Source organism: Pogoniulus pusillus, chromosome 26 (genome assembly GCF_015220805.1).
Source record: "Pogoniulus pusillus isolate bPogPus1 chromosome 26, bPogPus1.pri, whole genome shotgun sequence".
NCBI classification, from domain to species: Eukaryota; Metazoa; Chordata; class Aves; order Piciformes; family Lybiidae; genus Pogoniulus; species Pogoniulus pusillus.
Genome location: NC_087289.1, coordinates 17,187,452 through 17,215,297, shown reverse-complemented (window position 1 = coordinate 17,215,297; position 27,846 = coordinate 17,187,452). Strand labels below are relative to the sequence as shown.

The following is a 27,846-nucleotide window of genomic DNA, read 5'->3' as shown; positions in this document are numbered from 1 at the left end:
CACCTACCCCGGCACAACTTGAGACTGTGTCCCCTTGTTCTGTTGCTGGTTGCCTGGCAGAAGAGGCCACCAAACAATGGTGATGTCCACTCATAGGCTTGCTGAGATGTATAAAACCAAGAACATAAATATAGATAAGACAATGTGTGTGTATCTCTGGGAGCCTGTGCTTTCTCCCTGGGCTGCTTTCTGTGTAACTAATCCTTCTGCTTTCTAACCCCCCTGGCCAATCTTCCACTCTCACCTTACACATAAGGCAAAGCCTGGGTTAAGGTAGAGGAGTAGGAAGAAGGTGGAAGGGTGGTTGGGAGCCCCTCCTGGAGACTCTGTTTTCTGGGAGGGCTGTTGTGTTTCTGCATTACTTTTAGCTTGTATATTTCTGTCTATAGCTGTAAATACCTACTTGTATCTTGTGCTAAGCGGTGAATATAAAGCTTCAGTCCTTAACTCCCAGCTGGATGAGTCTAGCCTGGGTGATTTCATAGGGGAGGGGGGTTAGGTAATGCCCAAACCATCACAACAGTAGGCTGCTTTCAATCAACTTCTCATGTGGTCAGAATTAGTCTGCATGAATGCAGTGCTTAGAAGTGACCATGGTCAAAGTTTCACAAATGCTAAAAAAAAAAACTGCTGAAGAAAACCAACCAAAAATTCCCCTCAAAAGTTTCTACATGCAAAGGTTTACTCTTACTGCATACAGGAACCAAAAGTATCCAAGCTGCCCACAAGAAATACTTAACCCCTCTTGCCCTTTTGCAATCTAGGACTAAGGACAACACAGTGTCATTTCTGGGCTTTCTTGACCCATGCAGGCTGCTAGCAGTAGGGAAAGGAGCACTATCTCTAAACAGTATTCTTGGCCAACCAGAAATGAAGTTCACTTGGAATCCAGGTCCATTCTGCCTTATCCTGACATATGCCCCACCTTAGTTACACTCACATAGCAACATCTTTGTCATTCCTTCTCCACTTTTGGTATTAAAGCCAAGCAAACCTTTCTTTACCTTAAGCTCAGTGAAAAAGACCTGACTCTGGAAACAGTTTTCCAAGGGATGGGACTGTTCACTCAAGCCTCAAACAGGATTATGAAAATGGTTGAGGAATAGCAGGAAGGTTTTTGTTTGGGCAGCTCCATGGGCTTCAACAGAAATACACTGGTAAAAAATGTTTCTCAGAGTTACATTTTGGGAACCTGAAATAACATTTATCCACTGACTGTTCAAATCACTAAATAGGTCAGAATCTTCTCTCCATTCCACAAGTAAGGAAGCAGAAGTATAGGACTTGCCAACATGATGCTAACCACAAGGACTATCATTTAGATTGCAAATCTGGCACCTAAGCCTGTCAGCTAAAGCACCTCCTCTCCATGTATATGTCACTTAAAGACAGCAGGTAAGACTTTCAGCCTAAACAGCTGAAAATTGGTCCTAATAGCACAGACACACCTAAGGCCCTACTGCTTCCTTAGGAGGTTTGCCAGAACCTCTTGAAAGTGAAGACAGCTGCTGAGGGTTGGTAAATTTAAACAGCCCCTCGGGAATTACTTCATTCCCAAAGTGAGATTTCTAGGACCTCTATTTTATGCAAAGTTTGCTTTAAAAGCCTTCAGGCATTTAATTATTACTACACTTTTAATTCTGTAAAACTGCCCCATAATGATTAAAGATCATCGGTTTCAGTTGCCAGGCTGACAAAGTAGAGTTAAAACTGAGGTCAGCAAAAAATAAGTTATTACAGTTACATATAAATGCTCCAAAAATATTCCAATCAACCTGAGTAAGAAAGAAAAGAAGTGGAATTTCATGTCTAAATCATGAAGATAATGCACTTCACTATTCTTTCCAAGGTTTCATGGCCTGAAAAGAGCTACTTCTTGGAATTCCAGGGCTAAAAGTTAAGTCACTGGCTGCAAGCATCCAAGGAACTCAAATCTCACACTTTTTAACTTTCAGCAATCCCACGTGTTTAAAATGGAACAAAAATCAAGAATTCTGAAGACATATTTTAACCATTCCATTAGACCTACAGGTCAATACAACCAAGTAAATGCAGAGGAGCAGGGCAAGGTGAAGTTGTGCTGGGGGAGGTACAGGCTGGATGTTAGGAGGAAGCTGCTGGCAGAGAGAGTGATTGGCATTGGAATGGGCTGCCCAGGGAGGTGGTGGAGTTGCTGTCCCTGGAGGCGTTAAGAAAAGCCTGGCTGAGGCACTTAGTGCCATGGTCTGGTTGATTGGCTAGGGCTGGGTGCTAGGTTGGACTGGATGAGCTTGGAGGTCTCTTCCAACCTGGTCGATTCTATGAAGAGCTACAAAGCACACCTGACCTGCTCGGGCTAGCTGACAAATGTCTGAAAATGGACTGTAAGATGAAATGCTTCATTCACATGGTGTTGCTGGGATGTGTTAGATGAACTGGAAAAGCTGTCATTTTTGTGACTAGGATTCCAAATCAAATCCATGATTTACCAGTCTTCTCTGCCTTCTCCCCACCTCAACTGATTTTATTTCTTCATGTGTAATAAGCCAACCCTCTACTCAAACTGGGCAAAGAAAACAAATCAAAACCATTTTGGAAACACAGATACCTGACTGTCCTCAATTTGCAAGTGTTTTAAGGAGAAAGAAGAAAGATCAGGGTGCTGGACAGTCAATCCAGGAAAAAAAACTAAGCAGAAGAAGGAAGAAGGATACAGCTTGCTTTCCTCACTTGCTGTAAGGCAGGGGTCCTCAAGTTATGGCCCATGGGCCAGTTACAGCCCCCCAGGGTCCTCAATCCAGCCCGCATGGGGGGAAAACCAATCAGCCAGTGCCTGCCACTGAATCCCCTCACAAGCCTCCCAAGCACCCAACAAGACTGGGCTGGAACCAAACTATAGTCCAGCCCTGACACTGCTGGGCTGGAACCAAACTATAGTCTGGCCCCAACGCTACTGGGCTGGAACCAAACTATAGTCTGGCCCCCAACACTACTGGGCTGGAAGCAAACTATAGTCTGGCCCCCAACACTACTGGGCTGGAAGCAAACTATAGTCTGGCCCCCAACACTACTGGGCTGGAAGCAAACTATAGTCTGGCCCCAACGCTACTGGGCTGGAACCAAACTATAGTCTGGCCCCCAACACTACTGGGCTGGAAGCAAACTATAGTCTGGCCCCCAACACTACTGGGCAGGAACCAAACTATAGTCTGGCCCCAACACTACTGGGCCGGAACCAAACTATAGTCTGGCCCCAACGCTACTGGGCTGGAACCAAACTATAGTCCAGCCCTGAACAGTGTCTGAGGGACAGTGAACCAGCTGCCTGTTTAAGAAGTATGAGGACCCCTGCATAAGGCCTGATGCCTGTGCAGAAGAGATGCCACCTTCAACACTGAAACGAATTGCATTTTTGCCTTCTTGTGTAAAAAGACAGGAGCCTTTTTGTCAACCCACACATGGGTTTCCTATCTGTTATTACCCAGAATGATGGACAGCAAAATGCCACTAACAGAAGCTGTAGATACACCAGACTCCACAGCCACAGACACCCAAAGGAATACAGAAGTGTTCTGGTTGTACTGTCTTACACACAGCCTACTCTTTACCCAGCACTACCAAACAGTAGGACACTCTGGTCATAGTTTTCCTGTTTAAAATGTAAGCTAGCAGGAGTCCTCAGGAGTGTGTACCAGGTCAGAGTCAGAAAGCAGTAGCCAGTAGCTTTGGTGGCCAGTACTTGTTGCTTTGAGCAGTACACACTACTATCTGCAGCGCCATGGGCTTGCAGCACACTCTCTGGTCACACATATATTTGTTAATTGTCTGTTCACAGAACTGACCACCACAGAGGGACCTTCGTAACCAAAGGCAGAGAACTCCTGTAAAAGTCACTGGGTCTCAGATCACAAATCACCCAATCCTGAAAAGAACTCATTTCCTTATTAGAACTCACTCCAAGAGAGCATGTGGGCTTCTCAGTCTCAGCATAGGGGCGCATAAGAGGGCGAAACAAAACAAACCCACAAAAAAAAAACACCCAAAAAACCCAAACCCCCATATTCTTCAAGCATTTCAACTGCATTTCCTTAATTCTGAACTTTCTGCCATGTATTCTCTGGAATGAAGGATGCTAGAAACACATTAAAAGCTTTGAAGTCTGCCAGTCTGCTCCAGGAATTACCAAAGAAAGCAAACATGTTTTCATGCAGCAGTATTTCACTATCTCCTAAGAAGCAAGCAATGCTAATTACCTGGTCTCCTCTGATCTGCTGCAGTGCCTGATCTGCTCTGCTTGTTCATCAACAGCTTTTTTTTCCTTCCACTGTTTTCTTTTTGACTAGCTTTAGAATTGTAACTATTAAGAGAGACTAAATTCCTGTTGTATTTCATGAAGTTTACTTAATTTCCTTGTAACATCACAGACTGTATAAAAATCAAACCCAAGAGTTCAGTATGGCAGTGACTGGGGTTTTTTAGGTCACAAATTTCCCTCACCAAAGTATGAAGCAGACAAAGATGTACAAAACCACTGTTAAATCTGAGAAATCACCTGCTTGTGATCAGTTCCACATACAGATTGTGCAAGTGTTCTGACTCTGGCCTTGTGAAGCAAGCCAGCAAAAGACAAACCAGAGCCACCTTCATGTGGAGAGACCAAAGGCTCACAGTAACGTTCCCATGATACTGAAATCATTACAAACCTCAAATGGATATGTGTCAAACTGGGATATTTATTCCTGGATACTGACCTTTTGGTATGATTCTTTACTTAAAACTTCTTTTAAAAGCTATGCATAAAGACACAAAGGCAAACCAAGGAACTCAATTTTGGTTTAAAGAACAAACAAATCAAACAAAAAAAAAATCTGGAGTATTTGGTGCTTTGAAATCCTCACTGCAGCAGATTCTGTGTGCTTTTTGAGTGAGACAAATAAAACCAGGACAGCCCTAGGTAAGGAAAACATTTTGAAGAGAAACCTGCTCACCTTAAGAACGATGCAAGAATCGTCTGTCCGTATTGCTCCAGCTCTGCACATGGAAGTAAGGCTGCAATGACATCATGAAACAAAGATTCACCCATCAGAGGGTCCCGTGCTCTTAAGTAAGACTTTGTGGCAACCAACTGTCTAATGAAGTGCACCCCCTTTGTTTTGCCATTCTTTTTAATATGTATCAAAAGAAGTGTGGCCAGTAGGAAAGAGGGAGGTGATTCTCCTCCTCTGCTCTCAAGAGACCCCCACCTGGAGTACTGTGTCCAGTTCTAGTGTCTCCAGCATAAGGACACAGAACTGCTGGAGTGGGTCCAGAGGAGGGCCACAAAGATGATCAGAGGGCTGAAGCACCTCCCCTCTGAGGACAGGCTATGAGAGTTGGGGCTGTTCAGCCTGGAAAAAAGAAGGCTCAAAGGAGACCTTGGAGCAGCCTTCCAGTACTTGAAGGGGGCATGCAAGAAAGCTGAGGAAGGACTTTTTACAAGGACTTGTAGTGATAGGATAAGAAGGAATGGATTTAAGCTTGAGGAGAGTAAATTGAGACTGGGTAACAGAAAAAAAATCTTTACCAGTAAGGATAATGAGACACTGGAACAGGTTCTCCAAGGAGGTTGCAGATGTCCCCCTTCCTGCAGATATTCAAGGCCAGGCTGGATGAGGCCTTGAGCAACCTGGGCTACTGGAAGCTGTCCCTGCCTGTGGCAGGGGGCTTGGAACTAGATGATCTTTAAGATCCCTTCCAGCTCAAGCCATTCTATGATTCCATAATATGTGCTTCCTAGACATGAAGAAACTACTCCAGGCATAACTTTAAACAGATTTCCAGTGCAGAACATCTTGCTGGAGCACCCATCAATACATACACCACACAGTGGTCCAAAAAGATCTAACTGTCAAACTCAACTGATCCACAACCCTCTTTGACAACAAAAAAACCCACCCTAACAACTTACATTAATATAAAGGAGCACTAATAAAGACCTGACTGTAACTGCACACAGCATGGGCAAGCACTGAAAACTATCAAGAGATACTATCATGGTTGGTAGTTGGCAGCTTAGCCAGAAACCAGTCAAGCTCTGCATTAGCCTGAAAGACATGGTGTTATGCTGCTTGTCCACAGGCATGCCTGAGCACTCTGCTGCAATAAGCACATCCTTGCTAATGATGAAGCAATTTAAGGCTCTGATGTTGAACTAAACTAGCATTTGTTCTTCAGTAGAGAACAGCTTAGACAGTGGATATGACAACTCCAAGGTCTCTGGCTGCAGTGCTGTCACACAACACTAGACAAACACCAGAACTGCTTTGTCGATTTGCCTGTATGCATGCTCCAAGCTACCAAAAATGTGAAGCAGTTCTCCACCAATAAAAGTGGTTTACAGTTTGCTTTTTTCCCAGCTCCACTACAAGGAAGTGGAATGAGGCTGGAGGATCAATTACTTTGCATTCAGTGCAGAAACAGTCAAGTATCTTTTGCTTCTGCTTTTTAACTAAGCCATTGTGACTGGCTTTTATGCCACAGCTGAAGACATAACTGAGTTTCAGTAAGGGTGACTTAAAACTAGCATGTGCCAGCTTTCAAGTGAGCAGACAAAAAGTGCACATAGGGTCAGTTTTGATTACTGAGCTAAGGAATGGTAATATGCTAACAGACTGTAACAGCATTGTCTTCCACTGCATTCCTGAACTCCTTTCAAGAGTCTTTTCACCTCTTAGATGGTTAACATCACTGATCCTGTTCCAAACACCTACCAGTGACAGCAATAGGTAAAAATCTCATGATAAAAGTCTTTTTACATATTATGTCTCAGAAGATAAAAGATAAGACTTGACTGCCAACACAGTGATCATTTTACAAACATTCATGTCGAAGCCTTGCAGCCAACAGCAGGAAATACTCATTTGCAAACCTCAACTAGGAGTAAAGCACCCACCCTGCAGTTACCACTTAGTTCAGCTATTTGCCAGACAAAGCAGTTCTACTTCAGCTATGACATAGATTAAATATATTCTTATTTCAAATAGGCTTGGCTCAGCTGGAAGCAATTCAGGTATATTAACAGAAAAGGTTACTGCTCCACAGTAGCTGCCTATTTTACTCCAAGATGCTTACAGCTTTCCTTCAACCTACACTGTTGTTCAAGTGAAGGATCTTTACTCCAATGCAGTTAAGAGGTACTGACTTGGCTGTTTCAATTGTTGAAAAACAAAGCAAGATTCTTAAGATAGCCTTGTATGCCACCTTGGATTCCAACAAATTTAACACAAGGCTTAACAAATGCATAAAAGCACCTTCTACATCCATGTTCCAAAAAAAAAAAACCAGAGAGCAAGTGCAGATTCACTGACCAAAGCTGGCAAGGCAGGAACAAAGACTGATTTAGAAGCAGGAAAAAAATAAAGAAGATGCAAGACAATTTCACTTCCTGCTCTCATTGCAAAACAAAGAGTGAGCCTGACCTGGAGGGAATCAAGTAGGGAATGGACTTTACTGCTGGCTAAGCTATCAGCCCATGGCTTGGATGGCAACACTCTATGCTGGGTTAGGAACTGGCTGGAGGGCCAGACCCAGAGAGTGGTGGTGAATGGTGCCACATCCAGCTGGCAGCTGTCACTAGTGGTGTCCCTCAGGGATCTGTGCTGGGCCCCACCCTCTTTAATATCTTCATAGATGACCTGGATGAGGGCATGGAGTCAGTCATCAGCAAGTTTGCAGATGACACCAAGCTGGGGGCAGATGTGATTGAGTTGGAGGGCAGAAGGGCTCTGCAGCGGGACCTTGACCGCCTGGACAGATGGGCAGAGTCCAAGGGGATGGCATTCAATAGCTCCAAGTGCAGGGTGCTGCACTTTGGCCACAGCAACCCCATGCAGAGATACAGGCTAGGGTTGGAGTGGCTGGAGAGCAGCCAGACAGAGAGGGATCTGGGGTTGCTGATTGATACCTGCCTGAACATGAGCCAGCAGTGTGCCCGGGTGGCCAAGAGAGCCAGTGGCATCCTGGCCTGCATCAGGAATGGTGTGGCCAGCAGGAGCAGGGAGGTCATTCTGCCCCTGTACTCTGCACTGTTTAGACCACACCTTGAGTCCTGTGTTCAGTTCTGGGCCCCCCAGTTTAGGAGGGACATTGAGATGCTTGAGTGTGTCCAGAGAAGGGTAACGAGGCTGGGGAGAGGCCTTGAGCACAGCCCTATGAGGAGAGGCTGAGGGAGCTGGGATTGGTTAGCCTGGAGAAGAGGAGGCTCAGGTGAGACCTTATTGCTGTCTACAACTACCTGAGGGGTGGTTGTGGCCAGGAGGAGGTTGCTCTCTTCTCTCAGGTGGCCAGCACCAGAACGAGAGGACACAGCCTCAGGCTACGCCAGGGGAGATTTAGGCTGGAGGTGAGGAGAAAGTTCTTCACTGAGAGAGTCATTGGACACTGGAATGGGCTGCCCGGGGAGGTGGTGGAGTCGCCGTCCCTGGAGCTGTTCAAGGCAGGACTGGACGTGGCACTTGGTGCCATGGTCTGGCCTTGAGCTCTGTGGTAAAGGGTTGGACTTGATGATCTGTGAGGTCTCTTCCAACCCTGATGATATTGTGATACTGTGACTTGCAAACACCTGCTGGCTTGTCTACAAGTCCCCAGGACTGTCATGAATCTGAGGCTGTGAGTGTCCTGCTAAAGATGACTGCCAATGGACTAACTGGAAATCAATTCTGAAACTCAAGATAACTATTTACTTTCCATTTTCCTTTGAACTTTTCAACATATCTTTTCATTCCATGCTTTCAAAGATCCACCTCAAAGTACTGCAAAGCAACAGCATAGTATGAGACTGCCTACTCAACTTCTTCTATCTTGAAGCAGATCAGTAAAGAACATTGACAGATCTGAGAGCATTCATTCCAGAATGAGACAAGAGTCAAGAACTAGAACAATTTGTTTCACTTCAACCTGCCTTCATAACTTATCAACTGCTTTCCATCATGATACAAAAAAGTGATTTCTAATACTTAATTCTCTGTATTTTCTCTGAATTCCCAAAAACATAAATCAATCACAAAGACTGTTACAAAGCAGTTAATTAACTTCCCTTCTTCACTAAAAGTCATCTAAGACAGTAAAAGGAGATTTCATAGACAAATTGTGGTTGGGAGTATGGAAAGTCTTGAGAAAAACCTCCCACAGAGATTGCCTAAGACAACCCACACACACACATACATCTTCATAACTGCTTTCATGACTGGCTTGAGCCATCATAACCTGGCAACATTACACAAGAGGTAATCCTACCTAGCCCATTTGTCCCTCACCTAGAAAACTCAAGCCTTTGCACTGACACAAGAGTCAGTGAAATAGCAAATCAGTGGCCAAACTCTTGAGCTCTGTTTAAATTTTAGCAGGGGTAATTTTATCTCTTTTTGTAACTTAAACATTCATTTAATCCATTATTATCAGCACAACAAAAAGAGTCAACTCCCAGCTTATGAAGAATAACCTCAGTGTTGCTGTCAGGAAATGTGATCATGTTTTAATCACAGAGTAGACACTCATACAAATGTAAACATATAGAAATGTGCCCACACCAGATGGGAAAGTTTTATTTGGATTATAAAATTAGTAACATCAATTCTGCTATATAAATTTATTTAAAGCTTAAAGATTAGTATTTTTTAATTAAAACAATTGGGAATAGGGACTAGGTCTGCTCTCTCACCATCTTAGTGCACACAGTTCTCAACACACACAGCCTCAGCCTCCTGAATGACTTGTCTGAATAGTGGTGCAACAAGGACATTAACTTGTACTGCATGATGGTGTTTCAGTATCATACTCTGTAAGGACATAAAATTGACCACAGCCTATTCAAAGTAAAACTTACACAAAATCCATGCTTTTCCTTCAGAAAACTGCAGTTCAGCTTATGAAAATCCTTAAGCCTGAATACATTTCTGACAAAACTGCTGTCTAGCAACACTTTTTTCCTCTTTATGTACAGCAAAGAGCAAAAGTCATGGTAAAAAGATCATCAGAAGCACAGAATAAGTTTTGTTGGAGAAGACCTTTAAGGTGATCAAGTCCAATCATTATCTGACTCTACCAAGTCTGGTGCTAAATCATCTCCCTCAGCACCACATCTCCATGTTTTTTAAATACCTCTAGTGATGGGGATTCCACAACCTCCCCAGGGAGCCTGTTCCAGTCTTTGAGACACTTCTTTTAGGAATGAAGTTTCTTCTAGTATGCAAGCCAATTGGCAACTCCAACAATTTAGATAGGAATTAACTGGAAATAATGTTTTCACAAAGATTTTAGATGACATATTACTTTGCAGTAAGCAAAAAGGGAACAGTTAAAAAGTAAGCATGACATTGCACACTATTGCACTTGAATTTCTGAGGAGAATTACCATTTGGCTGATGTGAGCTGCATTTCAATAGGCTTGTCCCTTTGTAACATCTTCACAAAGATCTGTGGTAACAACTCTCCATCGACTGACACTGCAAGCAACAACACAGAACTCTTGAGTCATTCTAACCCACCCAAGCAGTAAAATCAGCAGCAGGTTAGCAACAGCAACAATATACTTACCATTTACAAGTGTCATTGATACCTGTGGGTTTTCAAAGGCTAGAACTGAGAAGCATTTCAATGCCTGCATTCGAACCTGTGAGAAAACAGAATATATATGAGTTATAAATGTAAATGCTAACTTAAGAGCAAAACTGGTCTGTACTGCTGGCACAGGCTTGTGGGAAATAATTCTGCATGATCAATGAGAAATAAAAGGCAGATAGTCAGCACTGCCCAAGCCACACCTTGAGTACTGTGTCCAGTTAGGGGCTCCTCAATACAAGAGAGATGTTAAGGTGCTGGAAGGTGTCCAGAGAAGGGCACCAAGGCTGGCAAGGGGCTTGGTGCACAGCCCTGTGAGGAGAGGCTGAGTAAGCTGGAGGTGTGCAGCCTGCAGAAGATGAGGCTCAGGGCGGACCTCACTGCTGTCCACAACTACCTGAAGGGAGGCTGTAGCCAGGTGGGGTTGGGCTCTTCTGCCAGGCAAGCAGCAACAGAACAAGGGGACACAGTCTCAAGTTGTACTGGGGGAAGTATAGGCTGGATGTTAGGAGAAGTTTTTGCCAGAGAGTGATTTGCATTGGAATGGGCTGCCCAGGGAGGTGGAGGAGTTGCTGTCCCTGGAGGTGTTCAAGAAAAGCCTGGATGAGGCCATGGTCTTAGTGCCATGGTCTGGTTGATTGGACAGGGCTGGGTGCTAGGTTGGACTGGTTGAGCTTGGAGGTCTCTTCCAACCTGGTTGATTCTATGATGGAAAAATCTAACTCACACCTTAACACTTGACCCTTCTATAGGGTACAATTAGAACTGTTTGTGAAAAAGACAAGAAAGGATAAAACTTGGGAACTAGACTGAAACACTGGGTTTATTTGTGATGCCTCACAAACGTGTAAAACAACACAGAAAACAAACCAACAACAACAAAAGGAGCTGCATAACAATAGTTCTTTTTCTTTCCAGCAGTGTTAACACACATCAGAGAATCAGAAATACATGTTATGGAGGTTTATATTTCAGAAGCCTTTAAAGGTGAGCTTAATAAAATGTCTAAGAAGCACCACCCAGTTGAAGTAGGTCTACACTCATCTTAAAAGATCTATATACCATACAGTTTGCTGCCATTACAGAGCCTTAGGTATCACCTATACAAAAAAGATTCACAAATTTCTTTATGGTGCATTTTCCTCCTCCAGTCCAAAACCCATATTCAGTTTAACTGAACACTATTTCATGGCTGACTAGTCACACCAGGCTAGGAAGTCTTTATAACCTCTCTCTTGACAGAGGGAAGACCAGCCATTATCCTCTTCTCTGAAGAGCAACCTATTTGAATTCAGATATTAGTGTTCATTTCCTACAGCAGTACATATTTAACTTCTGTTCCTTGTCTTTCCATCTTTCTGTTACTGCATCTCAATGTCAAAACAAAGCACATGAAACAAGATTTCAATCTAAAGAAGCCCTCCACTGCAGAAAGCACTTACTGCAAGTTAAGTTCAGGCCCACCCTACCTTCCTCAACAGTAAGTCTTACAAACATTGGAGTCCATGGGTAGACAACAGCAGCACTGACAATCAGACTTCTGTGAATTGATTTTCTAATATCTAATCACAGCCACAGTTAAGGTCTTTTCTCGCCAGGAGTAGAGAAGCCTTAGTCAGAAAGAAGAGAGAGCAGCTCACCTTGCTCCAGACCCAAAGCCCTGTTTGACAACACCTCACTGACTTGCCAGGCCATCTGATGATTGCAGTGTATGCATCAAAGCAGCAGGAAACAGATTGTGTATCAAAAAAGCACCACAGAAGTCAGACCCACAGCTCATGAGCTATATTCCTTCAGAAGGAAATCAGGGCCAGAGCAGGGGGTAAAGGTTCTAGTGAAAACAACTAGAGTCTATCTGGAAGTGCCAAATGTGCTACCCTTTCAGGTAGGTTTTGGAAGTTCATCTTTGACTAACAGACTCAGGTAATTCAGTGAACACAAAACATAGGTTGCTGGCAGCCTCCATATGCTCTGTGTCCATGTTTTCACAGCTACACCTTCTGTTTAAGACAGCTCACATATGCTTCACTTCAGTTCAATTTGCTCTTCTTGTTTATTGCACAACAAATTGTAGACCATTTATTGGATTGACAGGTGACTGTTCTCCTTTGGATCAATAACAGATGGCTCTGTTTTCAGTAATATCACAGTATCATCAGGGTTGGAAGAGACCTCACAGATCATCAAGTCCAACCCTTTACCACAGAGCTCAAGGCCAGACCATGGCACCAAGTGCCACGTCCAGTCCTGCCTTGAACAGCTCCAGGGACGGCGACTCCACCACCTCCCCGGGCAGCCCATTCCAGTGTCCAATGACTCTCTCAGTGAAGAACTTTCTCCTCACCTCCAGCCTAAATCTCCCCTGGCACAGCCTGAGGCTGTGTCCTCTTGTTCTGGTGCTGGCCACCTGAGAGAAGAGAGCAACCTCCTCCTGGCCACAACCACCCCTCAGGTAGTTGTAGACAGCAAATGGTGCTTTGCATTTACAGAGGACTCCAGAACAACAGGTCTCATTCCAACAGAACTCCATACAGCAAATAAACCAAACTGCTATTGTAGAAATACCAATTATACCTGTCTATAGTTCTAGTTCATATGCACAGACAGTTTCTATAATCTTCTTTTGGATTCCTTTCACAGACAGAAAACATGAAATAATGTTAACATCTTACTTTGTAGGAGGTGGAGACTAACAGATGTGCAATGTTCTGAACAGCTCCACAGTTAAATAAGATTGTCTGGTGATCTGGACCCTTCAAAGGAAAAACACAGAATGCAATTAATTGTTTTAGAAAGAAATGAAAGGAGTTTCCATTATCTGCAACTTAAGCATTAAAGATGCATTTACTAACATTTGCTTTGTCATCAGCTGACATCAGCTTATTCTGATAGCATTCATCCTGTTCTAGTTATAATTTGCAATCTTTGCTTCATCAGACAATGAAGTCAGTTTTCACAAATGCAGAAACGTTGTTAGAGAACTTCTGTTTCCATTCTTCACACTGGAAACAACTGAAAGCTCCCAATTTTCTCTACAAATCATAAAAGATCAACAGTTACTGCTGTCTTCTTTACCGGTAATAAGAAGCATTTTCAACAATTCTACCTTCAGAAGAGAGGGAATTAACCTTGAAACTGCATCCAGACAATGTGGCAGTGCTTTAATAACAGATGCATACTTCCCTCCCACAGGTTATTCTAGTTTCACAGTATCACAGTATCACCAAGGTTGGAAGAGACCTCATAGATCATTGAATCCAACCCTTTACCACAGAGCTCAAGGCCAGACCATGGCACCAAGTGCCACGTCCAATCCTGCCTTGAACAGCTCCAGGGACGGCGACTCCACCACCTCCCCGGGCAGCCCATTCCAGTGTCCAATGACTCTCTCAGGGAAGAACTTTCTCCTCACCTCCAGCCTAAATCTCCCCTGGTGCAGCCTGAGGCTGTGTCCTCTCGTTCTGGTGCTGGCCACCTGAGAGAAGAGAGCAACCTCCTCCTGGCCACAACCACCCCTCAGGTAGTTGTAGACAGCAATAAGGTCACCCCTGAGCCTCCTCTTCTCCAGGCTAACCAATCCCAGCTCCCTCAGCCTCTCCTTGTAGGGCTGTGCTCAAGGCCTCTCCCCAGCCTCGTTGCCCTTCTCTGGACATGCTCAAGCATCTCAACGTTTCAAAAACGTTTAGCCATGAACCTAGTCAGCCACCACACATTTATGGACATCCAAGATCCAAGCTGGCAGTGGCTGACATAGCAATATTTTCCCAAGATTTAAAAAGCATTTGGAATTCAACAAATACTGAGTTTTGCTATAGGAAGCCCTCAGAACTTCTGTATTAATGAGGCTGGAAAACAACAACATGTAATCTCAGCGGGGCCTGCAACTGTCAACAGTCTGCTGTGAAATCTGATCTGTGACATAAAAACATCTCTCCAGAAGCAGACTCATGCAGCCATCTTTCTGTTATGCAGAGGTTATCACAAAACACATTGGGTTGGAAGTGCCCTATGAAGGTCATCTAGTCCAACCCCTTTGCAGTCAGTAGGGACATCCCAAACTAGATCAGCTTGCTCATAGTCCCATCAAGCCTGACCTTGAATGTTACCTCCACCACTTCCCTGGGCAACCTGTTTCAGTGTTCCACCACCATCACAGTAAAGAGCTTCTTCCTAATGTTCCACCTAACTCTACTACCCTGTTCTAGTTTAAAATCATTCCCCTTATCCTATCACCACAAGCCCTAGTAAACAGGTCTTCCCCAGCTTTCTTCTAAGTCACCTTCAGGTACTGGAAGGCTGCTAAAAGATCTCCCTGCAGTCTCTTCCTCACCAGGATGAACAACTCCCAACTCTCTCATACTGTCCTTATAGGAGAGGTGCTCCAGAAATAGACACAGTAGTCCAGGTGGGTGATCATTTTTGTGGCCCTACTCTGGACCTACTCCAGTGGGTCCATGTCCTTGTGTCAAGAGTCCCAGAGACGGACACAGCACTCCAGGTGAGTTTTCACTAGAGTAGAGCAGCAGAATCCCCTCTCTTCATCTGCTGGCCATGCTCCTTTTCACGTGATCCAGGATGTGATTTGCCTTTTGGTTTGCAAGTGTGCACTGTCTGCTCATGGTCAGCTTCTCATCCATTAGTAGCCCCAGGTCCTTTTCTGCAGGGCTGCTCTCAATCACATCACCCACCCAGCCTACACCATCCCCCTATGTGCAATTTAAATTTAACTTTGCAGTTGTCACAGCATAAATCATACCTCAAAGCATTTTCTCATCTGCAAGTGAAAAAAGTATCTTCACTCCTTAATCTTCTGTTCAAATCCAGCTGAGTTATGGGCACCTCTATGCCTATGACTGACTTATTTCCACACACACACACACTTGAAATACAGTTGCAATCAGATCACTCATATTCAGAAGAAAGCTTTTAGAACTCTTACATCTAAGTGAAAAAGCATTAAGTTCCTCTTAGATGTAAAACATCTTGTGCTTTAAGAGATGCTTCAGCTGCTACTGCCACCAAGAGCTTTCTACCAAAAATGCAATGAGAACAGCATGGGTGAAGCAGGAAAACAACCTACATTGGCAGACAGAAGTGGCTGAGGCAATGACTTAAAGCCACAGCTATGCCAGTGTTGAAGCTGAAGAAGAGATATCAAAACACGTAGTAAAAATGAGTAAAACTGAAGTAAAAGAAATCAGAGTGACTTAGATCATTTTAGTAACTCACAAGTAGTAGTGATTTTCCCATTTTCAATTCTGTGCAAACAGGACACAAGCATGCACAGGTGACACTTGGGTATATCTTTACTGCATAATGAACTGTAGCTGGAAATACCTAAGCTGCACACGTGGTGTTTGTGCACACCAGTAGAGCCTGTTTAATGCACAATAGGGTAAACACTGACCCAGAAGCAGGGAGAGCTTCAAGTCCAAATGTGAAAACCTGACAACAGAATGTATTATTCCCAAGCAGCTCAGGCACCAACTTCACAGCAAGGTTTTCTGCCTTTTTTACATGCTCTTTAGGTACACCAATAGAGTTCCAGGAAGCAGTCCTAGTAAAGTGACCTTGTTATCCAAACAGCATTAATACTGAGGCAACAGAAATCACACTTCTTGCATGATTTTCCATCATAAAACATCAATTTCCCACAAGACAGAACAATGTAACAATTCATCCCATAATGAAATTTTGAAAACACTTATCTAATCCCTTTTTCAGGCCTAAGATCAAGAATGGGCTTGGGAGAAGCTGCCTTGACTACAGGCTTTATCCTGGATCCTTCCCAGACACAAGGTCTAATCCTCACCTAGTGGTGAAATCATTACTTATGCAGAGATGTCACCACATTCAAATAGAAGGTCCAGAACTATCTTTCCAAATTATTCATACAACCATAGTGTTCCCAAACGTTACCTTCATTATGTGACCATTACAACAGTAAAGCTTACCTACTTAAAGCACTTCCTCTACAAACAAATCAACTGTGATAGAGAGACTCTTATAAAGCCAATTTTTGACTTGCATTTTAGCATACCATGTACATCAATCTGCTTTCAGTTTATTTCTTTCCTTATATGTTGATAGAATCCTGGCTCTGTGTGTTGAGAAATGCATCTGTTCCCCTTGTAAATCAACACTTTCCCTTGCTTAGGATGGCTCTTCTCCAGGGTAAACGTTTTCCATCAGTTAATTTTAACTCCAAAAATGCAGTGAGAAGCAATAAGAGAAGGATATAAAAGTAGGAAACAGCAGCAACATGCTAGAAACCTGAATTAAGGATTTCCTAGCTCAAGACAGCAGGTCCCAGGGAAATTAAGGAGGCAAGAAAGGAGGAAACTTGAGAAGCCAAAACAAAGATGACTCTGGCAAGAAAGAGGGAAAAAAATATGCACAAGATGCAAGTAGAGAACAGTACTCAGGAACAAGGAGGGTAGGAGCTATGGATATACTGATACGGGTTTAATCAATAAATGTACTAAGATGAGACTTGAGGGTAGCAATACTTCTTATCATCTATGCTATGCCTTATCTAAATACAAAAGCTTAGAGCAAATTATTTATTCAGGGAGGAAAAAAAAAATCAGAAAGGCTCACTCACTCATGGCCTTTTGGCCATTCATTACAAATGTAATGCATACTGAAACTTCCAGTATTAAAAAGTGCCTCTCATCACCGACCAGGAAATCCCCTGCACTCAATTAGATGTCTTCTGGTGTGTCTTAAAAGAAAAGTACAATTGACTTTGAGGACTAAACAAGAAAAAGGGGTATTTCAGATGGTGGCTGGACAGCTGCATTTGCCTGGGGGAGAGAGAAATGAGCCCCTGATCAATTTAACATTTGTGAAGATGTGTTTACTCAACCTCAAATGTGTTTCTTCTTTACGCAGCTGATGTTTACTCTGTACATGCAAGTATTTCCTAGTACTCAAGCCCATCCCCTGCTTTTCTATCTGCTCTCACAATCAACTTCTTCTTTCCAAGAGATTGCATTTTTCAAAATATTCAGTGTAACATTTGTTCTGGAGAGATTTCTGGGAGTGGAAGAGACATTAAACCAATATAGCAAGACCTTTGTAAGGCTTGCAAGACCTCCTCCACTCTAGTCTTGTTAAGTGACTGGACAGGTGCTCTGTTAACAACCTATTTGATATGTAAGCCACCAGAAGTTAGTGGAATTACCAAGAACTTACTCAACTGGGAAAAAAACTGTGTTCAGATCAGATTAATTACCTGAAGTCACTCAGCAGATCTCACGGCCAACAGATTTTAATGTTGCTACAGAGCTAGTCCCCAGTAGTGGAAACTGATTTTTATACCGACCTACATTCAGTCCTGTATTACTTTCACAGTATCACAGTATCACACTTGTTCCAGCTACCAGGCTTATTAAGATGACTTTCAAGGGCCACATAAACATAAGATGCCTCACTAGTGCATTTTTCTTCTTCAACTCCAGTTGTGTCCAGTTCTGGGCCAGTTGTGTCCAGTTCTGGGCCCCTCAATTCAAGAAGGATGTTGAGGTGCTGGAACATGTCCAGAGAAGGGCAACGAAGCTGGTGAGGGGCCTGGAGCACAAATCCTATGAGGAGAGGTTGAGGGAGCTGGGGTTGTTTAGCCTGCAGAAGAGGAGGCTCAGGGGTGATCTTATTACTGTCTACAACTACCTGAAGGGGCATTGTAGCCAGGTGGGGGGTGGCCTCTTCTCCCAGGTAACCAGCAATAGAACAAGGGGGGACAGTCTCAAGTTATGCCAGGGTAGGTATAGGCTGGATAATAGGAAGAAGTTCTTCACAGAGAGAGTGATTGACATTGGAATGGGCTGCCCAGGGAGGTGGTGGAGGCACCGTCCCTGGGAGTCTTCAAGCAAAGCCTGGATGAGGCACTTAGTGCCATGGTCTAGTTGATTGGACAGGGCAGGGTGCTAGGTTGGACTGGATGATCTTGGAGGTCTCTTCCAAACTGGCTGATTCCATGATTCTAAGGGCATCATATAAATTGTTATTGGTTCTATCAACTATATTTGAGTCTCTGCAAAATTTTAAATTAGAACCCAGACATCAGAGTACTTAAAAATTAATCAATTTAGGAACTTTTTCATTTTTGTTACAATAAATATGGTCACAGGATCTTTTAGTTTGAAACAGTTTCTAAAAGAGAAGCATGCTGTACAAATCTGATTTCCTTCGCTGAATTCTTCTGATAGTTGTTTTGTAGTCCTGTACAGTAACTACAAAAAAAGCCCTCCACAACAATATAAAAAAAAACCAGAGGTGTGTGGAAATTTGAGGTAGGAGGGAGACAAAAACCTCTGTGTTTGGAGTGGGGTTGCTGCTCTTTTTACATTAGTTTTCCCACATCAAAAGCACTGCAGGAATGAACATCTACCTGGACAGCTGAAACAGGTAGAACTCAAACATGGAAGAGCATTTTTCTTCCTCTGAACCTACAGAACATCACAGTATCACCAAGGTTGGAAGAGACCTCACAGATCATCAAGTCCAACCCTTTACCACAGAGCTCAAGGCCAGACCATGGCACCAAGTGCCACGTCCAATCCTGCCTTGAACAGCTCCAGGGACGGCGACTCCACCACCTCCCTGGGCAGCCCATTCCAGTGTCCAATGACTCTCTCAGGGAAGAACTTTCTCCTCACCTCCAGCCTAAATCTCCCCTGGCACAGCCTGAGGCTGTGTCCTCTCGTTCTGGTGCTGGCCACCTGAGAGAAGAGAGCAACCTCCTCCTGGCCACAACCACCCCTCAGGTAGTTGTAGACAGCAATTAGGTCTCCCCTGAGCCTCCTCTTCTCCAGGCTAACCAATCCCAGCTCCCTCAGCCTCTCCTCGTAGGGCTGTGCTCAAGGCCTCTCCCCAGCCTCGTCGCCCTTCTCTGGACACGCTCAAGCATCTCAATGTCCCTCCTAAACTGGGGGGCCCAGAACTGAACACAGTACTCAAGGTGTGGTCTAACCAGTGCAGAGTACAGAGGCAGAATGACTTCCCTGCTCCTGCTGGCCACACCATTCCTGATGCAGGCCAGGATGCCACTGGCTCTCTTGGCCACCTGGACATGTCCAAGTATCTCAGTGTCCTTCTTAAACTAAGGGGCCCAGAACTGGATACAGTACTCAAGCTGTGGTCTAACCAGAAGTAAACCTTCCAAACTTACATTGATGTTTCCCTATACTGTTTTACTTTGTTTAGTAGCCAAAGTATAAATATACACACTCTATTAAAGAGCATTATTTGTACACTGTTTTACTATAAAGACAAATATATTAACCCAAAGAAATGTCAGCAGATTCAGAGCAGCAACAGCTCAGTCACTACTGTCTTGATGTTCCTGTCACAAAAGGCAGTGTTATCTTACAACTGCTTCTATGCAGAAACATGAGTTGTGTAAAGGACATGTATGCTCTTCCTTACTTTGCAGCAATGTGAGAAGATCTGGCATATGTATTCCTGTGTATATCGAGACCTACTGAGCAGTGCCATGAGGTGGGAGATAACTGTAGCATCCTGGAAACAAATCAGAAAAGAAAAAAAGCATTAACAGTGTGTTGCAGCATAGTTTCTTCACACTTTGTCACTTAAAAGTACTCTTGAATCTGCATTCAATGTTCTCCTGCTAAAACTTGTACTGACACAGGACAAGATCATCAAAGTAGTACAGGAAAGACTTCAGGGCACAAGTGACCAAAAATCAAAACAGCCAGCACAAGCTAGGTATAAAACCTTTGGGATTTGTCTCCAGAATGTTTACTTCATGAGAAAACAATAAAAGAACAGGAGGAAAAGTCCCCACAGAACACTGACTGCAAATACGGTCAATGAAAGCAATTACTCCAGTTGTTGTTTTAGTATTTCCATACTACAGGTGTGATTTACTTACCTTATTTAATCTGTGAGAAGAGCAAGGAAGTGAACAAGCTCCAGACAGAGCAATGTACATACAGTCCAACTTGAATTCACCTCTTGGCCTTTTGGCTAAGATCAGTTGTAGTACCTGTGAATTCTGTGGCCCCCACTTGATAAGGGATTCATGTGGGACAATCATTTCCTTTGTGTTTAAGTCAAATGCATACTAGTAGTATGTGTGGCACTAATGACAGGGAATTCCAAATAAATCAGCAAAAGAAAAATCATTGTCCTAGGAGCAGGTGTTGATCTGTTGGAGAGTAGGAGAGCCCTGCAGAGGGACCAAGACAGGCTGGATGGGTGGGCAGAGGCCAGTGGGACGAGACTGAACAAGGCCAAGTGCAGGGTTCTACACTTTGTTCACAACAAGCCCAAGCAGTGCTACAGGCTGGGGTTTGAGTGGCTGGAAAGCAGCCAGACAGAAAGGGACCTGGGGGTACTGATAGATAGTAGGCTGAAGATGAGCCAGCAGTGTGCCCAGGTAGCCAAGAGAGCCAATGGCATCCTGGCCTGCATCAGGAACAGTGTGGCCAGCAGGACAAGGGAGGTTATTCTTCCCCTGTACTCAACACTGGTCAGGCCACACCTTGAGTGCTGTGTCCAGTTCTTGGGCTCCTCAATTCAAGAGAGAAGTTGAGGTGCTGGAAGGTGTCCAGAGAAGGGTCATGAAGCTGGTGAGAGGCCTGGAACACAAACCCTGTGAGGAGAGGCTGAGGAAGCCTGCAGAAGAGGTGTGCAGCCTGCAGAAGAGGAAGCTCTGGGGGACCTTATTGCTATCTACAACTACCTGAAGGGACATTGTAGCCAGGTGGGGGGTGGCCTCTTCTCCCAGACAACCAGCAACAGAACAAGGGGACACAGTCTCAAGTTGTGCCAGGGGAGGTCTAGGCTGGATGTTAGGAGGAAGTTCTTCACAGAGAGAGTGATTGGCATTGGAATGGGCTGCCCAGGGAGGTGGTGGAGTCACCATTCCTGGTGGTGTTCAAGAAAAGCCTGGATGAGGCACTTAGTGCCGTGGTCTGGTTGACTGAATAGGGCTGAGTGATAGGTTGGACTGGGTGATCTTGGAGGTCCCTTCCAACCTGGTTGATTCTATGACTCTCTCTTAAAGTTCCCTTCTGAAAACATATGCAGTTACTTAAGCCCTGTAGTAGGTTACATACTACAACATTTTAAAGTTTCCAGTTACTTTTACCAGTGGGCATTAATGGCAATAACTGCAGTGATAATAAAAGAATCAGTGGTCATAGTCACCTGGAAAGGTGGTAAACTAAATTACTTCTAGGAGATAAAGGGCACTGAACAACGGAGATGAAAGCCTGAATGAGCCTTCCCTTCCAAAGAACTTCCACAAGTCAGACTGACACTTTGTTCTACCTGCAGAAGGATGAATTGCAACCCTCTCACTGGAGAGAGGTGGATTAAAATCAGAACAGAACCTCCATGTTCCTCAGCTACTTTTACAGCAACAGAAGCAACACTGCCTGATTCTTTAATGACCACCACTTCAGAGACACAGCTGTTTGAGAAGATCTATTTCCCAATTAGTTGGGAAATTTCCAAGCACTCTTTCTATATTAGCAAAATACACACAACTAAGTCTCTCTGCTTGGTATACAGGATTGAGATCAGACAAAGCTTTTCAGTAGTTTGGTTTTTAATTTCTTTAACATACACAGGTCAGCAGAGTTCCTTTAAAAAGCTTTGCTGCCAACAATCCAGCCTTCTTGTTCTTGACACAAAACAACAGGACAACGAGGCTGAGAAACACAGAGCAAACCAAACTTGTTTCTACTGCTTGTTTCTCAAGAACTGAAAACAATCAGTGTGCAACAGCCTCGTTTGCCATTTCATCATCATGCAGAGAAAGTTACTTGCTAGAACTGGAGTTCATTCAGTTCATGGCATGTTTGTCTGCATAGCAAAACCAAGATGAGCTATTTCAAGCAGTATTCTTGCTATCTGATAGCAGCAGCTCCATCTGATCTTCTGCCTTTACAGATGACTTTTATGAACACATTATTTTTCTACAACTTCACACACCTGCAAGGAACTGGTTTAGTTGCAGGGAAATGATGGATGTTAAACCCACAACTATGCTGTAATAGTGCTGATGGTGACAACAATAATGGAGTGTCTCTTGACTCTCCTGGACAGAGGTAAGCCTGCAGTGGTGTGCAAACTAAGTGGGTATTGGGTTTTGGGCACATGCCTAGCAGAGCAACAATTTTTCATGAGAAAACCATCAGAAGCAGCTAACAAGCCAAGCTCTTTCTCAAGAGCAACGTGTTATAACCTCACAAAATCATAGCAGGTCCCCAAAACATTTAACTAAGTCTCCTTACTTAGACTTGAAGCAAAACAAACCGACAACATACTCAGCATTCCTCTGGGGTTTAACACATTTGACCAATTAAAAGATTTTTGTTAGTTTTGTTAAACCTTAGGCAGCCCAAGATACCAAGCCATGTCAGTGTCCAAGACAACATACATATTCTTCACAGAGAGATTTGCTACTGGAATGGGCTGCCCAGGGAGGTGGTGGAGTCACTGTCCCTGGAGGTGTTCAAGAAAAGACTGGATGATGCATTCAGTGCCATGGTCTAGATGATTGGATAGGGCTGGGGGATAGGTTGGACTGGATGAGCTTGGAGGTCTCTTCCAACCTGGCTGATTCTATGCTAAGAGGCTTATCAGTGATAAAATGCATCTTAGACAAAACAACCAACAAGTCAGGAAGGAAGGTTAAAAAGACACCTCAGAATTCAGAGGCAGTAAAGCATAAAAAAAATAGGAGCTTCAACATGTGAAATGCTATACCTGAAATCTCCTGCAGGGAAATCCCTGGCTATGCAATCTGTCTTACATCAAAATTGCAGCTAGAAGGATGTAAATAGTAAGCCTAGAAGTTAAAGTCTAAGGAATCTGTCACAGACATTGCTCCTGCCAAAGACAAAAGAAAGAGATGCAGCAACCTGAGTGAAAAATCTGCACCAGCTTAGTAACTCTCAGCTAGAGGAGATGCATCTGATCTAAAAAAGACTTCAACTGCCACTATCACAGAAGCATAAAGTGTTCATTAGTTTAGTAACACATTTTTCTACCTACCATAGAAGGCTGTAAGCCCACCTGGGTGAGTGGAGGAACCACATTTATCCTGCTTTGGACTCTTTCTCTGAAATGGTCTAAGTTCCAATTTATAAGCACTTGCTTTCATATTTTGCTTTGTAACTGTATTTTATTCATGAACTTGGGTATCTCTCAGCTAACCAGGCAAGTCTAGATAAAAACTTCTAGACCTTGGTAACCATCCAGATTCTTAGGGAGGAAAAGAAAGCCAGAATTGTAGCAACTTGTTTATTTACTACATCCTAGGTGATGGTCTGCAACCAGATTTGGCCTTTGCACCAATCTGGTAATTGTAATGAGCTGCGGTCTGCAGAGAGATGCCAACAGAAACACATCTGTGTTCTCCCTCAGGCAATGAAGACAGCTGGCTCACAATGATCGCACAACCAACGCACATCTGGACAGTGAATAACACCAAAAATTCTGCAGTGGTCCTGTGAAGGGCTACTAAGCCTTTGCCTCTTTCCCTCAAGCTGGTAGAAAAGTTTTGTGCCTTGTTTTAAGCTTGAATGGGTGGAGTTGCTTATCAATGCAGCCATTACAGCTGATTTATCAAATTCAGATGTTAGTGAAAATGCAGAAAAATAACCCTTAGGTTATTCTTCACTAAGATGACGAGCTCTGTATCAGCAGCCTCTGGAAATCAACCTGAAACTGCAGAAGTAATGGTTGGACTCAATTCAAGAGAGATGTTGAGGTGCTGGAACACATCCAGAGAAGGGTGATGAAGATGGTGAAGGGCCTGGAACACAAACCCTATGAGGAGAGGCTGAGGGAGCTGGGGTTGTTTAGCCTGGAGGAGGCTCAGGGGTGATCTCATTGCTGTCTACAACTACCTGAAGGGACACTGTAGCCAGGTGGGGGTGGCCTCTTCTCCCAGGCAACCAGCAATAGAACAAGGGGACACAGTCTCAAGTTGTGCCGGGGTAGGTCTAGGCTGGATGTTAGGAGGAAGTTCTTCACAGAGAGAGTGATTGGCATTGGAATGGGCTGCCCAGGGAGGTGGTGGAGGCACCATCCCTTGAGGTGTTCAAGAAAAGACTGGATAAGGCACTCAGTGCCATGGTCTGGTTGACTGGATAGGGCTAGTTTGGACTGGATGATCTTGGAGGTCTCTTCCAACCTGGTTGATTCTATAATTCTATGACTATATTTTAAAAGTCTTTTTCAACCAAAATGATTCTGCTTCTAAGTAAAGAAGACTTCTAATGGTATCTCTCACAGATTCCACTGAAACATGTCTTCCCATATCCTTGTTTTACCTCTCTAGCTATTGCTTTCACATTTGAGTTAATTGTTAAGTCATACTCTTTTATTCAACGCAGATGAATGCATAACATCTCTCTACCTGTATCTAACACTGGAAGGAACCAAAAAACCTTTTATTTCACATCTTAGCAATATTTCCATGCAGCAGTTCAGTTCCACATAAAACAACATTGTTCATATGAGCATTTCTGGCTGCAGATTGATAGGTTGGAGAGTTTTGGTGAAGGTGTAAGTGTACAAAAATTAAGCCTCTAAGCTACAGTAACAGAAATAGAACAGCACACAGTGACTTGCAGAACTGTACTGACCACTGGGCACCATGGTAAATTCCTAGATAGGAAGATGTTCATATGGAATGATGAAAAGGATTTTCATTTATCATTTTTATGATTGAGCTGTTATCAATCTGCACATTCTGACAGGGCATTTCTGCTGGCATTGTGGCCCCAGCAATGATACTGTATATATGCTGTGAGGGTTAATGAATCCTGGCAGTCAGCAGAGCAAAGGTTACCAATACCCATAAAGAACTATTTTATTAGATATTCTGAACTAGAAAATGATACATTTGAGAGAAGATTCTTTGGAGATACCTTTAATGTACCTTCTCATTTTGTTGCATCAAATCAGAAATATAAGTGTGAAAAGTTTAAAGCCTTGCACAGCTGGAAGGGTGCTTCCTTAATGCGAGCAAGGAAGCTATGGTAATTTTGTCCCTGGATTCTGCTAAAATATATCCAACATCTACAACAATTTTGGTATGTTTATCAGGAAAAAAAAATCTAGAGAGAGTAAAAAAATGTGTGGACATTACTGACTTCCAACTCAGTGCAAACAGTAACTATGTGCCAATATAAGGCCACATAATTCCACTTCCTTTTCATTTTAGTATCTAAGTAACAAAGGATCTTTCTAGCAAACCTGGGAAGCAAAAGTGAACCCATTCTCATGATTTGCAACTAAATGAGATTCACACAGCCATTAAAATGGCTGCTAACAGAGACTAGTTGCAGGCAATTTATGCCTGTAATCATGTGTATTGTAACAAAATTACTGCCCAATCAAACAGAATGCAGAAAGAGAATTAACAGTTGCAGTTTTCTTCATATTCCTTTTTAACATTAACATGAAATACCTAAGAACTGTTCTTAAAATCTTTTGGCAGAAGAGGATCATTATTCTTTTTCTTTCAAGTCAGTGAACTTAAATTTTTGTACCAAATACATTCAAGCTTTCTAAGCCAGAATGCATCATTTTGTAATTCTCAGTTTTAGGCAACAGTTCAGGTTGTAGAACATTTAGCCTTATGCATGAGCTCAGCCATCACAAGATGACCTAGATTCCTCCTTTAGTAACTGTGTATCACTGAGCCCCAGTGTAACACATGCAGACTTGGCATTCAGGTTTCACTGCTCCTTAAATATCTGGTTCTTCAGCAGTGTAACATATGCTACTCTGTCCTGCTAGCCTTGTCCTCTCAATGGGTCCTCCTCTCCTTCATCGAGCCTCACTGATCACCAGGTGACATTAGGTTTTCCACGTAGAACCTGAAGAGTAACACTACCAGCTCACACAGGCTGCAACAATTGAGATGACTGAAACTTCATTTCACTTTGTCTCAACAGCAGGGACAAACCCATCCTGCTGCAGCGTCTTCATTCTTCATGCTTCCTGTAAGGGTAGACTCACAGCAGAGAACATATCTGCTACCTGCCTCCTCCTTCACAGCCAGCGATAGCCATTTCTCAGTAAATGTGTATCTGCATTCCACTGAGAAAGGAAGAAATTCTGCACAAGATGAGTCTGCCTGGCACAGACACTAAAAGCCCTTTGGAGAGCTCAATGTTTGCTCAGCTCAACGCACGTCAATGCGACTTCGCATTTGCCCAGTACAGGTCCTACTTCTCATAGGAAACAGCCCAAACCTTTGCACCTCTTGTGATGGTTTGGGAGTTAAGAGAGGTTATTCTGCCCCTGTACTCAGCACTGCTCGGGCCACACCTTGAGTGCTGTGTCCAGTTCTGGGCTTCTCAATTCAAGAATTCAAGAGAGATGTTGAGATGCTGGAAGGTGTCCAGAGAAGAGTGATGAAGATGGTGAGAGGCCTGGAGCACAGCCCTGGGAGGAGAGGCTAAGGGGAGCTGGAGTTGTTTAGCCTGGAGAAGAGGAGGCTCAGAGGTGACCTCATTGTTGTCTGCAACTACCTGAAGGGAGGCTACAGCCAGGTGGGGTTGGTCTCTTCTGCCAGGCAAGCAGCAATAGAACAAGGGGACACAGTCTCAAGTTGTTCCAGGGCAGGTCTAGGCTGGATGTTAGGAGGAAGTTCTTCACAGAGAGAGTGATTGGCATTGGAATGGGCTGCCCAGGGAGGTGGTGGAGTCGCCATCCCTGGAGGTGTTCAAGAAAAGCCTGGCTGAGGCACTTAGTGCCATGGTCTGGTTGATTGGCCAGGGCTGGGTGCTAGGTTGGACTGGATGATCTTGGAGGTCTCTTCCAACCTGGCTGATTCTATGATGCTACAAAAGATGCAGTTTCTAACTCCTAGCACTTGGAGCAATGTTCAGGGTACCATGGACATCAGGGGTGGGCAGTACAAGTGGCCTTTTTTTTTAATTTTTGAAACGTGATTTTATGTTTCTTCTCTCTCAAACCTATCACAAACAGAAACAAGTATTTTCCAACCCCTTTAAACATCTCTCTTCAAAACAGTTATGTATCCTGAATCTTAAATTACAGGTCATCTGAAACCTCTAACAATGACTGCAGTGTCCTTGGAGACATTGAGCTAAGCCATAATACACTGCCTTGGGGATAGCCCAAGACAAGGTTTGAGAGACACCATACCCCATGCATTCTAGGGAAAATTGCTGTCTTAGGTACAACTCAGGAAGCAACTTTCCAGAAGTCTTCTCCAGAACAGCTGGGTAAGAGTGAAAAGCCATTAACAAATTT

The 27,846-nt window shown here is 43.7% G+C and overlaps 1 protein-coding gene across 4 annotated transcripts in view; it reads right to left on the bottom strand.

The window, feature by feature from the left end:
- The window catches only part of ARMC8 (armadillo repeat containing 8), a 94,481-nt gene that overhangs the window by 27,792 nt on the left and 38,843 nt on the right, over nt 1-27,846 (bottom strand). For all 4 annotated transcript variants that reach the window (XM_064165370.1, XM_064165369.1, XM_064165371.1 and 1 more), the window contains 5 exons: nt 20,005-20,097; nt 13,248-13,328; nt 10,552-10,627; nt 10,370-10,460; nt 4,968-5,028 (listed from right to left, as the gene is read on the bottom strand). In XM_064165370.1, coding sequence (XP_064021440.1) covers nt 4,968-5,028; nt 10,370-10,460; nt 10,552-10,627; nt 13,248-13,328; nt 20,005-20,097 — 402 coding nt within the window. The remainder of the gene's footprint in view (nt 1-4,967; nt 5,029-10,369; nt 10,461-10,551; nt 10,628-13,247; nt 13,329-20,004; nt 20,098-27,846) is intronic.